At 39.1% G+C, this 16,865-nt stretch overlaps 1 protein-coding gene across 1 annotated transcript; it reads left to right on the top strand.

The window, feature by feature from the left end:
* The first annotated feature begins 6,016 nt into the window (after positions 1 to 6,016).
* On the top strand, positions 6,017 to 16,721 carry LOC140229293 (uncharacterized). The gene is made up of 8 exons (XM_072309567.1): positions 6,017 to 6,137; positions 8,149 to 8,279; positions 8,935 to 9,040; positions 10,216 to 10,304; positions 11,174 to 11,344; positions 12,253 to 12,420; positions 12,792 to 12,940; positions 16,423 to 16,721. The coding sequence occupies exons 1-7, from the start codon at positions 6,029 to 6,031 to the stop codon at positions 12,909 to 12,911; spliced, it is 894 nt and encodes a 297-aa protein (XP_072165668.1). The 5' UTR covers positions 6,017 to 6,028; the 3' UTR covers positions 12,912 to 12,940; positions 16,423 to 16,721.
* The last annotated feature ends 144 nt before the right edge of the window (positions 16,722 to 16,865 follow it).

Here is a 16,865-nt window from a genome sequence, read left to right as displayed (position 1 = left end):
ACCGTTTGTTTGTTTGTCCATCATGTGCAAAATAACTCAAAAAGTTGTGGACGGATTTAGATGAAACTTGCAGGAAAGGTTCAGCATGACACAAGGAATGGATGATTATACTTTGGTAGTACTAGTGATCTGGAAACTCTTAGGGATTTTATGAAGGATTTTCAATATTTAGGCAGGTAGGGTCAATTAACTTCGGAGTTCAAACTGCGGTTTGTTTGTTTTTTAGGTTTTCATTTGTGCACTAAAGTGCATGCTCTATAGTACTTCGAGGCACACCATACAGCTGAGGGTTAATGACATAACAAAAGTCTTCTATATTGGAAATTTGGGCCATTTTCAGCATCATATGTATGGGTGGAAATCGGATCTCTATTGAAGAACAAATATTGGCAACATTTTAGGTCTGTGCTCTCACAACAGAGTGCTTCTCTAGTTCTCAATGAATTGATGAGATCACCTAATTCTCCCAGTTCCTTATACTGCATCACTTATATTTATGAAGTGGCCATCCTTCCTATTGGACTGAGGTGCAGTAATTCTAAGTATTCATTGGACTTTCTGACTCAACATCTGTGTAAATTTCAGTCCAATATGAATTTATGAAATATCTTGTAAAGTTCCGAGTATAGATTTCTGAATGCTGCTAAAAAGCTTGGCAAAAAATAAGTACCGGTACCTATAGACTCATGAGGTTAACTAGCCCGACCAGACGCCGTTAATACGCTATGCGAATACACGTACGTACAGCGACTGGGCTGTGTATAGTTAGAGGTTAACATGCGCATGCATGCCACATCATGACATACATTACATGATTGCATGTCCACAACTATAATATAAGAAAAAAGAAAAGATCATTCTGCTGTCCTGCAGACATGATCTGGCTGGGTTGTCACGAAAACACTACAGGTGTACACACAAATACGTATGCTGTACAATTGTGTAGCTTTTACTTTCACAATTTGACAAAAATGTAGAGTCTAGACCATCTACTGCCATAAACTATAGTTTATTACAGGATGATAGAATATAATGCCGCAAGAACCAACTGACAACATTTAAGTAACTCTAGCACTGAATTCTAACGCCTCATCTGTCTCGTGGGTAAGGAGATTTCTTTAGCAATCCAGTGTGTTGCAAATAAACCTGCGGGCCTGCCTTGCACACCGGTTCGAACGGCTGACCGACGCGACGCCGGTGCGACGGCGGTCTGAGTTGAGCGAAGCCCGCGCATTCATTTCAGCGCGTTCCCCAAGCCGGGCCGGGTGGATTCCCTACAGTCAGTAGGCCCTAGTGACAGCTAGTACACCCACCACCCCACAACAATTGACAAAAAATACACAGAACCAACATGCAAAAGTGGGTGAAAACCCGAGTAGTACCTTACGGCACTCCTTACTAATTCTTATGGTTAGAAACCACAGAGTTATTCGTACCCTCGGATCTCTTCTGGCTTGATGTGAAGTTCCAACAAGCAAAAAATAGCCGGGAGCTGGATATGGAGACCGTGTTCAGCTTTTCACATGCACAGGGACTCACACAAGCCGTCTCATCGAGCACCTGGTCGGGCCGGTACCAGGTATAGTGGTATCCGACAACTTCTCGTCAAAAACAAAAACTAGAATTTATCTGTCTACGTAGTATTCACACAATTTGTGATGTGATAACAATTTCAAACGGAGAGTTGGTCACTCAACCTGTTTTTGTCGTGGATGACTGTAGAGACCACCGAGGATAGAGCTCGTCGGCTCGTTGGCTAAGGTAGCATTCGTCATTCAGCACTAGATGGCGCTGTCGCGCATGTACATCGTTTTCTACACACGCAGTGCTCAACTTCTGAGCCCATTCGCGACGATCGCTAGCTGTAGCAGGTATGACAGGGGTGCATTGATATCATTCTTTTCAGAAGTAATACGGCCGTATGCCAAACAACATGCTCGAATGTCAAACCTGAACTACTTTTGCCTTCCTGTACGTGGGTTTGCGTCTGCTACCTATCGCTAGTAGCCCAAGGAGGATGATCTGTTCAGCACGCCAAGTCGAAATTTCGCACTTATTTGCCATGACCTTTGGTGTATTGTGTACTTAATCCACATAGGGCAAAATATGGCAGTATCGAAACTTCACTTTTTTCAAAATTGAAGTGTTTTCTGATTTTTTGAAAGGAAAATTTATCGAGCGCAAGTTAGCGCATGTGGCAAGAACGGTACACGAAATGGACCTTGCAATGCCTGTTTCAGTGAAATTGGCTGCCCGATCGGAGCCCGGTGGAGAGCTGCCGCGGGTGTCGCAATGGGTGTTGTGTGATTTACGACTACCCGCGGATGCCGCGCAGGCTGCGCGCTGGCTCAGCGCTAGCGAGCTCTTGTGGTCACGATGATGGGCGAATGAAAGGCGCCACTACAATGGGAAAATCGGGTACGCGAAAAGTTAGTAAAATGTGAGATTTTTTCATGAAAACGAAAAAATAGACTGATTTAAACACTGTTCATGTCTATATCACGTATTAATCTACGGATAATTGATCTCATTTCATGGCTTGATGTACATCTGATTTTCGAGTGGTGGTGGCTAGCTAAGGCCATAACAAACTCGTTGCGAGTTTCATTTACGCCAGTCATCATGTCATGTGATACCATAAATTGACATCAAAGATCCTACACAGTGTGTGTGGGGTTTTTGTTGACGTGCACAAGGTAGATCGTTCTTTGCTTGATAACAATACCGATAATTTATGAGCACCTCGAACTTGCAGGGAAGCACCTTTGCCTTTAACAGTGGGCGCGCCGGCGGATCTAGTGGGGGCGCAACCGGCGCACGCCCCCCCCCTTTTTTTTCGTTTAAAACAAAAGAAATTTTAAAAAATGAAATGAAACCCGGAAGTGGCACCAGAAATATTAGTGGCGCCCCCTCCCTTTACGGAATTCCTGGATCCGCCCCTGTTAAGGGCCTTCTCATATTAAATATTGTAAACCCAACATGATGGTATTCAAAACAATTATGTATGACAGGACTTCCGGGTTTCATCAGCTAACGAGCAAAAGAAGAAGAAGAAGAAGAAGAAGAAGAAAAAAAAAAGGCCTTACCCGCACTCTTAAGCCCTCTGGTACAACAGAATTTAAAATATATATATATATATTTTTTTTTTTTCTTCTTCTTCTTCTTCTTCTTCTTCTTCTTCTTCTTCTTCTTCTTCTTCTTCTTCTTCTAGTGCTATAGCTTCCGGGGCAAAAAAAAAAAAAAAAAAAAAAAAAAAAAGGGGGGGGGGGCAAGTGATTGAAGACCCTAGATGTATTCCTATGTGTTATCCAAGAAAGTCATGGGGGGCTCCCCCTCCCCCCCCCCCCCCCCCGTGGCCGCCGGCGCCTACATTACAAAGATGCTAAATGCCTGCCCTGTCTTATTCATTGTACAGTGGCGGATCCAGAGGGGACGCACCAGGCACCCCCCCCCCCTTTATTTTGTTGACAAACCAAAAAGAAAAAGAAAAAAAGAAATGAGATGAAACCCGGAAGTAGCACCTGGGCCCGTTGCATATAAAAGTTATCATTATTGCCATCCAATGGTAACTTACATGGAATTCATGATTTTGATTGGATGTTGAGTATTGTTGCCATGGCAGTTACCATTGGTGGCAGAGTTACCACAATAGTAACTTTTATGCAACAGGCCCCATAAGTAAATTTGTTTGCGTCCCCCCCCCCCCCCCACTATATGAAAGTCTCATGGATCCGCCCCTGATTGTACATCTGCACAGCCACAAGAGGATGTATGGAGCACTAAACAGTGATAGGAACCTTAGGCAACTTATTGAAATCATTGATAAAGATATGGAGGTATAAAGAGGGGAATTAATCGTGTTGAAAGCAATGATGTGGTTGTAATTTCAATTAAGTGTCAAGAATTAAGAAGTTTGTTGTATGCTACAGTATGCAATGCGCAAAAGAGGTAGGCCTCATTAAAAAAAAAAAAGAACATCAGTTGAAAAAAATCAGTTTAAAGAGTAGTAATAGGGAATAGGCCTGGACCTTCCCATTAAAGGGATCGTACAGTTTTGGTTGAGACATAATTTTAGGTTTCTAACACTTTTTTGGTGAGATAATGAGAAACTTCTCATGAAATATGAAAGAGCATGTAATTCTATGAAGAATTCAACGTTTATTTGATGAAAATTGGTTTTGAAATGGCCGAGATATCCAAAAAAGAGCGATTCTAATAAAGTGTGGGACCCACAATTTAATACAATCGCCTTGTTTTACCGGATACTTTGTTTTTGGATGTTTCAGTCATTCCAAACCCGATTTTCATCATATAAACTTTGAGTTCCTCTTAAAATGGTATGCTCTGTATAATATATCATAAGTGTTTTCTTAGTATCTCGCAAAAAGTTAAAAGCCTAATTCTCATCTCTACCAATTTTTAATTGATGTCTATAACCATGCTACATTATTTTGTTTTTTATGTTTACTTCGGGAAGGAGGGCTCAGGTACCGTCCTACATCAATTAGTGTTCTTCCATCATTGTAGAAATTTCAAAGATGGTTATTATGTGGAATTCTCATAATTACTTTATTTTGTCCATTAATGTGACATTTGTAGACCTATATAATACAGAATGTTGAAGTTCTTATTTTTTTATTCATCTCGCAGTAGAATCAACTTTCAAAATACCAGGTACATGAAGAATTTCAAACAGATTTATTGTCCTCTGAATTCACTGATTTCTTCTGGATGCATTAACCGATCCCGCGAATCCATTGTACACAGGCCTAATAAAAACAAACAAACAAACAAACAAAAACAAAAAACAAACAAACCTTACATGGGATGTATCCCGGGGACGAGCATCAAACAACACGCATGAAATAATGCACTCTCGATATTTTGTTTGTCGATCGTTTGGTTTGATTGTTCTGCCTAGCTTAGGCCCTAACTTACCTGTGAAATATTACTAACTCAACTTTTCTCCACACACGTATATTAAATATGCTTCTCATGCATGTTTTATCACATCTAGGGCCTATATAATCTACTCATGAATTAATTTGTCCACAGAGAGCAATATACTAATACACTGTAGTTGGATGTTGGCGCCTTCAGAAAGGGCGGGGCACCTTGCGCAAAGGCCATAAACTATCAGGTGACACAAATTCTATCTCGTGACTTTCAATTTTTATTCTTTCCGAACAGGCACAAATTGACAGATTCTTTCAATAAACCATTCTAATTTACACTAATACTGCAAGCTACATAAATGTTTCTGTTATATATGTAAGGGAAAATATATAAATTTTACTTTTTCACAAAAACTTCCTTGAATTTGTTAAAGAAATTGATATGGCCTTTGGCTGTAATTGTTTGCTGATCACAGCATGACTGAATGTTAGACTAGGTTATTATCATTATGCTCGTCACGTGCCTCGCCCGCTTTCCCAGTGCAGCGAGCGCAGTACTAGTAGTGGTTACTAATGTGTGTGTTTACAAACAATTTTGAGTGTTTCGTTCCCGCGTCCACACACTCGTGTATGTACAGCATGCACACACAACTCCTAGCTGTTGCTTCTCACACGCTGCTCTGCATGCACTGTGCACAAAATCTCTACTAGTACATTTGTCATTGGCGTTTCGTGCTCATTTGGAATTGAGTTAACATGATATTTGTGGACTATTCTTTTTTTTTTCTCTCTCTCTCTCTCTCCTGAGCAGTCTGGAACTACATGTACAATTTGCTCACATGCTATGGAATGCTCCTGCCTGATTTTGGGGCGGCTGTGCTATCTAATCCGGGTCCTCTCATGTAATCCTTTCTATTGATGTAGTTTCAACTCAGTAAATGAGCGAGCGAGCGCGCTAGCTCAACATCCGCCACCACCACTCCTACCACTACTCGAACTAGTCCTAGCAGAGTCTGTACTTGACTGTAGTGTTGAACTTCACGGAGGCACCTGTGCTGTACCCCTACCTGAAATACTGAAACTGAAGTACTCCTACCTCTTGCTCGAGCGTCGATGACATTTTGATTTTGAGGATGGGAGTCGTAGCTTCGAATTTCCAAGGCGATGATGGTTCTATTGTCGGTGAAATTGCACAGCCAACCAGCGACGACTGGATATCCAAACACGCAGAAGCGTGTAAAAGTACGTGTCATCATTGTACATTTTCATGATTTGACATGAGTGGTCGCAGTTGTCTCCTAGGTATTGATAATATCAAATATTATGGCATTTTTATCATGATAATGACCTAACCGCATCGGCGACCCCAACAAGCGTGTCGGGGTTACAGCGCCCCGGGGTTACTTATTGACCTATCACTGACACCGTATCGATCAATCAGTATCACTATCCAGTGGCGGATCCAGAGGGGGCGCAACCGGCGCACGCCCCCCCCCCCCCCTTTATTTTTCGTTAAAAAAAAAAAGAAATAAAAAGAAAAAAAGTAATGAAACCCGGAAGTGGCACCAGAAATATTAGTTGCACCCCCCTTTACAGAATTCCTGGATCCGCCCTTGCTATCACACTCACTGTCTCTAGCTCAGTCAACTATTTGTCACTTAATTCTTTTTCATTTCTTAATCTCTTTAAGGCTACATAACTCATAAGTCATATCACTTGATTATCACATGTCATTGATCATGCAACCTCACGGAGATGAACTTGACCTGCGTGTGTGTTTTGAGGAGGGAATTAAGTGAGTAGGGATCCTAGCCTACTCTTGGAATTTTTTGACAGAGTTCGAATTTGTTCATCAGACAACTAAATGTCATGTAGAATTTAGAAAATGTTTACACGAAATATTATTCTTAGCTTGGTATTTTTTTATCCCGCGGTTGTAACTAAATATACACAGCCCAGTCGCAGCACACGTACAATTGTACATGTTGGGGTCGCTGGTGCGGTTAGGTATTTTTGTGCCCTAAAAAACCCACATCAAGGATTGACCACCCAATTGCAAACACGCATCTATAGGTTTCTAGTTCTACGTGTAGCCGGCGGTCGAATTTTGGATGGCATTATTGTCAAGCTGGCAGCTGGCTTTACATGCATAATGTGTGTGATAAAATATTATGAGCTATGCGATGGATCTCTGCCACATGGCCTGGGGGAGCTTTCTACATTCCAAGCTAGGCCAGGCTAGCAAGCTGTTTGAATACAAGTGCTACACATATTTCCATTGATTTTTTCTTGTGTGTTGTAGTACATTTGAAATAGCTGTTTGATATGCAGCTACGGTACATTAGTATGTATGGTAGCCCTACTACATATCGACCACCCTTATTGAAACCGACCGTGTATAATTTGCGCACTGAACACTTAGTACGCACTTCTCTGCGCGCAAAGCACATAAAAATGGATTGGCTTTGAATGTAGATGAGGATGGTGTGGGAAAACGCGATAATTCACTGTTCCTTAATGGTTTTAATCAAGGACAAAATTTCGAATGAATATTTTCACCGAATCGTAATGACAGCACAATGTAATGTCTATGGAAGTTTCTAAAAGGCTTCTAAAAAGCTTCGTACAACACGGTGTTCAATACAACTCGGTTTGCGTGCATTGTCAGTGCAAAAACAGCGGTCGATCCTAAAAACGCGATTTACCGCGGGGAGCTGAAACGAGGCCACGCAAGTTCGTCGGTGATATTTTTGCACTGAAACTTCGAATCGAAAAGGGAACAACGCCATTTGATAGAGCTGGATTTTCTCAATCACGTAGGTCAAGTTTTTTATGTGAATTTCAGTGTTAAATATTCTTATCAAGCAAATAAACATTAGGCGGTCGATTAGTAGTAGGTCCAACCATATATTGTGTATACAGCCAAACCTGTCTTTGCGGCCATTTGTCTATATAGTCACTTTTTCATCTCCCTTTAGTGGCCAGCTATTGACAGGACTGCCAAGTTTTTCATTACCAAGAGTTAAGATTCCAGTCTGCATTTGCAAGGTTCATCATATCACTGATGTAAGATTGATAAAAAGATATTTAAAAAGTCTTCTAAAAATTTTAGAATTTATATATCTTTGTCTCGGAACACGTAGAACCAGCCTGGGGAACAAGTCATTTAAGTCCAGTACTAAAAAGCATTGTTAACGATTGTCTTTTTCTAAAGGTTTTATAATTTTAAGTGTCATATTTTACCTCAAAACAGTGCCTGAGACACATGTACGGAAGCTCTGGGAGGCATTCAAAGATCTTGGAGGTGACGAGAGTGGACAAGTTCCTCAGAATGTTATTGAGAATGTCAGAAATGCTGACAGCAATAGCCTGTTTCTGGAAAAGGTATGCAGCTTGTTATGTACATCACTCAAGTACATTGTAGCTTGTTTTGTAAGCCATCATAGTACCAATGAATGTGTCAAAAGTCTCTCTGTCTATCACACACACACACACACACACAAGCTATTAAATATCACAATGTTTCAAGCTTTAGAGACAGACTAATGATTAGGTATGCTCTTTGGTGTCAAGTACAGGTTTAAATGCTCTTCAGTATCTTAAGTGCCACTTGAAAAGGATAATTCTTCAAGTATGAGATGAAGAGGTTGAGAAAAATTCTGAGGCACAATTAATTATTTCAGTGTGCACAGTCATTGGCCATGCAGTGGCTGTCATTGACTGGGAAGAAGTTCTTCTTTAGTATGCATGCAGCTAAAAATATCAAAAGAACCCTAGTGCACAAAATTAACTGATAAACTGTTATCATTAAACCTATTCAAAGCTGTGGTGTGAAGATATGAAGTCGTTGAAGAATATATAATGTTTCACCTCAGCTTTACTGCAGTCATAGACATAGTATACACTATTGAAAACTGCCTTTGAGTGTGTTACCTATACAAAACAAACAAACATGCAATATATTGAAACTGTGTCATCTTTGTATAAATATGATATTATTTGCTTGCTTGAGATCTCTGCTGGACCATGACTATTGCAGATACTGAAGCAGTTTCCGATCACCAAGAATGGAGGCATCACCTTTCAAACCTACTGCAATGCCACAAAGTGGTTCAGTGATGGCACTACTGAAACTAGAATAAGAGGTAAATACTTCCACATTTCACATAATGTTTCCTACCAATAACCAATTTTACAGACCTCCCAAAATGCAGCAAAACATTATATATGAACCTCAGGGGACTTGTTTAGGCCACTGCTGAGAAATTTGAAAGTCAACAGTTATCTACAATTTGAATAATGCACAAAACTAAACTACTCAGTAGTTCTGTGTGTCAGCCACACTTAAGCCTTTTTGTTGCAGTCTTCTGTATTTTTTTTAATCTATTTTAAACACAAATCTGAAAGTATAAGAGCTGATGTAATAACATATAGAGTGTGTGGCAAGAATGTATATAGAAATGTTTGTAAGTTTTGATGAACTTTCTTCACAAATTATTATGATGGACACACATGCAGTGCATGGGTCTGCAAAGGTAGCCTAGTAATGTACTGGAATTTACGGTGAGCCCCGAAAAAAAATTCCAATTCAAAATCTAACGGTCAATAAAAATGTACTAAATGTTACCTTCCACTTTCAATACTTTATGGGAGTTTCTAAAATGATACTCTCTTCAACATACCACTGTATTTATACAACTCTTCATTTAAGGCATGCAAATGGGATTCCCTACCTTTAAAGGTGAGAAAGTGATAATTAGGGTGAAGGTACTGATTGTTTCTGGTTAGAGTTCTGAAGAACCAAAATATATAATTTCCAAGGTATTCTTTTATTAATGAAAGTACCTTTGTGAATGATATACTGTACATTCTGTGATTGCAGAGTTGTTAAGAGAGTGTCGTTGTTGTTGTTTTTTTTTAGAGAGAGAGAAAAGTTCATGTCATTATATGGATGTCTTGTGTTAATGTCATGCCTTATGAAAGCATGCTGCTGAATAGAAAAGTGCATTGACGGTGGACCTTTCAACAGAAAATAAAGATTTATCAATGTGACATCTTTTGTTTGCTGTCTCATTTTTGACAATTAAAGTTATGTACATGTAGCCTGCCATAAGGGATCATGGACAAGTCCTTTTTGTGCTGAATTCAGGTATATTCTGTTTATATTGCATCCTTCTTTTTTTTTTTTTTTGGTACAAGTATGGTAAAAATTACAGCGTGTATCTGTTTGTGTGTCTCTTGTACACCAGTTGTATGTATTTGAAATAAAATATATGATTCCTGCAGCAAATTACTACTGAGTATGCCATTGTTCTTGCAGGTGCATTTCGAGTGTTGAACAATGGCTACCCCCTGACTGAAACTATCCTGGTAGAAATACTCAGAGAAATATACTCGGATACTAGTGAGGTGAGAGTCATGCAAAGCTTTTTAAGGGATACTTGAAGTTGCCTCTACATCACTATCAAGATATAGCACTTTTTTTGTTTGTTTGTTTTTTTTTTGCAACAATCTCCTGATTTGACAAGCCTGTTCTTGAGAGATTTAGGTTCCCTGGTGATTGCCTCTTTGAACAGATTGTGAGGATGTGTTGTTTGTAAAGCTAAAAGGGTGAGGAATTCTTCCATCACTTCAGAGCACATCTGACTGGCTAGCAAATCAGAGAGAATACCATACTTCATCTCCAGTGACATGAAATTACAGTGTCTTTGATGAGAGTGAATATGTATGAAAATGCAAGTTTGGGCAAAATTACTTTGGCTCTGTCACATTAGATTTTCAGGCCATTTGTACAGGAAAAAAGAAGAAATTATTGCACAGAGACCATGAATATGCTCCCTACTTCCAGGCCCATGATAAGGAATAATTATGTATTTACAACAAAATTGTGACTGTCTCTTCTCAAAATTGAATTTTACTTGTTATCTCTTTTTCTAGACCTGTGTTTATAATTGCTGAGCCATAAGTCCTTGTAACATGATCAAATTACATTGTCACAAAGAATGTCTGTTTTGTTGATCTTTGCAAGGTTTCACCTTGAGGAATGTCGCAGTTGCAGGTACAGTCTCGATATATAACAGTCTGCATGAAGCCATTTCTGGTGGTCTTGAAGAATGTCTTTGGCATTTGCGCATTAAATATGAATTTTAAGAGCTGAGTGTATCTGCACAATTGTACCATGTTGTCAAGACGGTCATGCTTGTCAATCATGTTGAGAAAGAACAAAGGAGATTTAATCAGATAAATCACCATTCCGTGATGTTTGTTCCCCAACGCAGGCAGTCATTAAACGAACGGCACAAGTCTTCCTCGAGGAGGTAGACGTCAAGGGTCGAGGGTCAATCGACGAGAAGGACTTTGTCTCGTGGGTTCAGAAGATGCCAGCGGATGTGGTGGAACAGATCATGAAGTTTGACGTCCTTCCATCTTCCCCGGCTGGGGAAGGTCATGTGAGTTTGCACACATGGACCACTGGATCATCTAATACTAGACACGTCTGCATTCATAGGCATTCTCACCAACGCAGCATTTTCGAGTGTACAAACTAATATGTAGTCTCAGGCTGTCACTCATTGTTCATGCCATCTCTCTGACAATTATAAAGTTCATTCACCTGGGGAAAACAAAAGCTATTCTAGGCAGTGATTTTCTGTTTCACCATTTCACTCTTTGGGGGGTAACTCATTTCCATAGTACACATGACAGGAGTTGATGGGGTTTTCTCTTTTCAAAGGTGAATAATGCATGGGCAATATTATGCATCATCTTGCCAAAAAAAAGGTATATGCCATAAACTACTTTTCATGAGGCAATACTGGGATCTCTGTTTTAATTCCCCTCTTGCCACAGAGGTCTATAACCTTGGTGTAATGCAATGGCATCATTGTGAAGCAAAACTACATAACTACAAGACTACACTTTGAGCCTATTCTGGTCATTACCGGTAACATGCTTGCTGCAAGTGCCTGGTCAACTAGTTGATTGGAGCTACCTTGGCCCTTATTGGTTGGAATTCACAGAGGTACATTGTACCAGGGTAGTTCAAATGTAGTCTAGATGGATTATGCAATGTATCAACAATTCAAATTACAAAGTGGGATAGCATTTCTTTTTTCAGTACCTGTCAAAGTGTAATTCTACTTCAGGTGTCATTCCTTTAACATATTTATCTATTTAGTTAGTTAGTTAGTTAGGTAGTTAGTTAGTTAGTTAGTTAGTTAGTTAGTTATTTCACCCAGTAAAGTAAGATGAATGTCAGGCATAGAAGACCATCTGGGCAGACTGGTCCCACTTGTAGGAATAATTGTCCTGTATGATGACGAGTATTAAATTCTGTATCTTCAATACTTCTCTGCAGGAGCCACGTGAGGGTTCTGACCCCAACCGCCCATCCACCCAGACTTTGCGCCAAGTGGCAGCCCAAGTCAAGAATCGTGACTGGTTGCTCCTGGCCAATAAGCTTGGTTTCACCGAGGAGGAGATCAAGGAAGTTGGTGACAGCCTCGGAGAACGAAAAGATGATGAGGTATGTCAGAACTTTGCCCCACAACCCCAAAACATTGGACAAATGATGTAGCCTTGATACAAGACACTGTAATGATGAATTTCTAACTCACAATTTTCTCTTTTGATATACGTACCTATTGCAGGACCAGTTCTTCTCAAACATAATCTCTGGACTTCTTCCGAAAACAAGTGAAACAAAGGCATATAATGGCTGCACTTCCTGTCTTAAAGAAATAAATCAGTTCTCCCTCTTTGTATTATTTGCCCTTAGTCTACTAAAATTAAATATCGGTGTATCATACTTGATAAAATTAAACAGCTAATAAAAAAAAAAAAGGCTTGCATTGATATTCGACTAATTTTCTTCTTCCTTTGCATATCATAACACAGCTGCTCTTTGAACTCCTGAAGACTTGGCGGGAAAAGACTGATGCAGTTGTCACCGTGGCAACCCTGAAGGAGGCATTGGTGTCATGCAGCATGGGGGATGTTGCAGAGACCCTCAAGTGAAGATTCTTGTACTATGGTTACTGATGAATGTAAGCAGATAGTACTAAAAAGTGACGCTCTAGTCTGCAGGTACTTAGTGGTGTTTCTGGTACTGCAGTCCCAACTGAAAAATCGCAAACAGCTGAATGTATTGAAGAGCAACTAAATTTTAAATATTGCAACCGATATTAGAATTCATAATCTCTCAGACAACAAGTTATTGATAGTTCATCATTTGCAAGACTTCTTGGATGTATTTGCAGTCATATATCAAAATGATAAGGGCAAAAATGAAACATTTGCATCTGTTTATAAGCATGCTGTGCTATCTCATCTGTTTCCTTAGACTGCAAAATATGCATTTTATATGGGCAAAAGGTTTTCCGTATACACTGTAGATGTGTATTTTGGTGTCTCCAAGCATTCATATGTAGTTCATTCACAGCAAATGATGCATCATGCGTTACTCCGGGGTACTGTAGTACCCCGGGAAACCGCGTTGTGTAGCGCCACCTCACGTCCACTCTAGAGGACAGCCAGAGAAAAATGCATCCACTGTGTGTGCGTGTACATAGCATTCCCATGCCACTGCATGTTATACTATGCGTGCATGGAAGCTGCGATACCACTAGCGTGTGCTTTAGTGCAGTGCAGTGCAGTGCAGTGGCTAGCACGCCGCTAGCTCCAGCACCAAAATAATTTCCTCTTTTTGGCACCTAGGGTACAACCTTTTTACAAAAAAATAATAATTCAACAAAATGGCTGATTTTTATTTGGTACACTGGGATACCATTTATGTCATCAAATGGTGTATGATGTTAAAAGGTAGGGAATCCCATTTGCATGCCTCAAATGAAGAGTTGTATAAATACAGTGGTATGTTAAAGAGAGTATCATTTCAGAATCTCCCATAAAGTATTGAAAGTGGAAGGTAACATTTAGTACATTTTTTTGACCATGTGTGTCCATCATGTATATTTTGTGAAGGAAATTCATCAAAACTTACAAACATTTCTATATACATTCTTGCCACACACTCTATATGTTATTACATCAGCTCTTATACTTTTAGCTTTGTGTTTATAGACAAAAAATACAGAAGACTGCAACAAAAAGGCTTAAGTGTGGCTGACACACAGAACTACTGAGTAGTTGAGTTTTGTGCATTATTCAAATTGTAGATAACTGTTGACTTCCAAATTTCTCAGCAGTGGCCTAAACAAGTCCCCTGAGGTTCATATTTAATGTTTTGCTGCATTTTGGGAGGTCTGTAAAAGGTATCCCCTACCTTAAAAGGAGAGACAGATTTTGTCAGTCCTTCAATCGATAAGCTGAACATATTTGCTGTCTTATCTCTGGGAAGAGGATACCATTTTTGCAGAGCTATTTACAGTGTGTATGATGACACAGCATATTATTGATTTGTTGGTCATACAGTATATTCTTGTAGATCTAGACACACACATACACATGCACATTTGTACCAAGTGTGAAGTCCATGGGACCGTAAGGTCTGTGCAAACATCAAGCCGTACGGTTGTAAGGTCGTATGCTAGCAGTAACATCCTTGTATGTCTCTCGAGTGCACCTACACACTTTTCCCGCACATTATTGTAGGCCTACAAGTTCAACCTCTCTCCCTGTGCATTGTGAGTGCATGGGCAAAGAAACTACAGTTGGGTCTATGGAAGATTGCCACATGTCAGTGTGTTAAATTGATACGCTAGTGGTAGAGGGAAGAAGGCACTTTAGGTACCTGAAAACACATACATAGCAAATGCTCAAATTGCATCACCCTTTGTCAGCAACCAACATTTGAGATGCCCAAAGTATGTCACAGTAGACGATTTACACAAATTTGAGCATACAGTTCTAAAAAGTCCATTAATGCCTGAGCTATTAATTTCATGTGTCTGTATTTAAAGGACAAGTTCACCTTCATAAACATAAGGATTGAGAGAATGCAGCAATATTAGTAGAATACATTTGTGTAAGTTTGAGGAAAATTGAACAATCGATGGAAAAGTTATGAATTTTTTTAATTTTTGTGTTGGAACCGCTGGATGAGGAGACTGCTAAGGCTTGTGATGTCATATGAGTACAACAGTATAAAGAAAATGTAAAGAAAATTCAACATATTTTCACTTTTTTCACATAGTAAAAGAGCACTTGACTTGCCTCTTTCTAAAGACAATGGGAATAATATTACCCATAACATATGTCAGTAACGAGTCAAGGGAATGTATACTGTTTTCAAAAGATGAAATTTTGTGAAATTCTCTTTATATTTTCCTTATATTGTTGTACGCATGTGACATCATACACTGCAGTAGTCTTCTCATCCAGCAGTGACTGCAGAAAAACTTCAAAAATTCATAACTTTTGAACGGATTGACGGATTTTCCTCAAACTTTCAATGATGTGTTCTACTAATATTGCTACATTCTCTCAATCCTCATGTTAATGAAGGTGAACTTGTCCTTTAAGTTCTTGATTTGAATGTAAGAGTTGAACTTTTACAGCAATGCCTTAATCATGTGTTCCTCTTCATAAGAATAATGTTCTTGGACCCCAATATCAGTGGTGCAGGGATGTGGTGTAACTGGGAATCGTGCAATAATGTGTAAATGCTGTATATTTATGTGTTTTAGCTTCTTGGAAAAGAAGTGTTTGGGCAGCTGTTAAATATTATGATTCATGAAATAGTTACCATGTCTCAGCTTGGAGCAAGAATATATCTTCTCTCTTGTGTCAGTTTGCAACATTGCCAGACAAGTAACATCGCTCAGCGGTAGAAACTTTCAAATCTAATAACTGCTGTATGTATTATCATGATAGTTATTTATGTCTTGAAGTCTCTGACTTAAAGATGTTCAGTATGATGGAGCTCGTACTGGACAAAATTACATCTACAATCAATGCATACATGCCTTCAGCCACACTTCTGCAACCATACTAAAATGTCATGGCTGCTGGCACATACAAAAATAATCTATCAAATGCAAGGGCTTGAGATGTATTCTAAAGACCCCAAAGCATGATACGAAAGAGTGATCAGCATTAGAAATTAATTGAAGTGATCAATAGAATTATGGCATTGCATCTTGATTAAATGTTCATCGTTTGAATGCCAAGTTATGTTTTAGAGAACATGCCATGAATTGAGAAAAGGCTAATCATTTAAGGTGCCAAAGTCACCGAGAACCACTAAAAACCCTTACCCACCCTCTTCCCACATTCTCCTCAGCCACAAAATGTGTAATCCTGAATATATATTTGCATACCTATCTCCTTGTTTCATTACATTAGTTAAATGGTGAACACATCAACATTAAATACATGTATTGCACTCTTAACAGAGTGTGCTAAACTGTTTCACTGCTGTTTGTATTCCAAAATTACATACACATACATGTACACTGTACCAGAAGTTAGCAAAAACTTGCTTAAAATATGTATTAGATATCTTGAATAGGGTCATTTTCTTGATGTAAAACCATTGTGTGTGACACTTTTTTTTTTTTTTTTTTAGGTTGGGGCAAAGTTAGAAGTGTGCCATTTCAGCAATCAAGACATATGAAGTTGCACAGTAAGCCAAAGTTTAAGTGACAATCTTGATCTGAGAGTCAATGTCATGTATACTATATAATTCATTCATTTTTACAGGGTATCTTTTTTTCTCTATTCCTACGCATGATATTCTCAAACATTTACTGCCTGCCAGCTATGCATTATATGGTATAATATGTACCTGTGGTATACAAAGTGTGAATTTAACTGTGCTTTCGTCTAAAGCAATCTTCATAATTGTATATGTATTAAATTATTAAACTATCAAAAAAGTCATGTAAAATTGTGCTGCTGACATTTTTTGTAAACATTTAGTTGGTGTTGACAAATTGTGAGGTATTGTTGATCTTGAAAAGATCAAGTGAGAGTAAAAGAGATGAAGAAAGAAAGGGACACATGGAGAGA

The sequence above is a fragment of the Diadema setosum genome, chromosome 5 (assembly GCF_964275005.1).
Source record: "Diadema setosum chromosome 5, eeDiaSeto1, whole genome shotgun sequence".
In the NCBI taxonomy this organism is placed as follows: Eukaryota; Metazoa; Echinodermata; class Echinoidea; order Diadematoida; family Diadematidae; genus Diadema; species Diadema setosum.
This window is presented reverse-complemented; position numbering and strand designations above follow the sequence as displayed.

Excerpts from the sequence above, each read along its gene's own strand:
- LOC140229293 (XM_072309567.1), top strand. The coding sequence starts at position 6,029 with ATGGGAGTCGTAGCTTCGAATTTCCAAGGCGATGATGGTTCTATTGTC. Across the intron at positions 6,138-8,148 it reads ACACGCAGAAGCGTGTAAAA|TGCCTGAGACACATGTACGG; the intron begins GTACGTGTCATC and ends ACCTCAAAACAG. Across the intron at positions 12,421-12,791 it reads GAGAACGAAAAGATGATGAG|CTGCTCTTTGAACTCCTGAA; the intron begins GTATGTCAGAAC and ends ATCATAACACAG.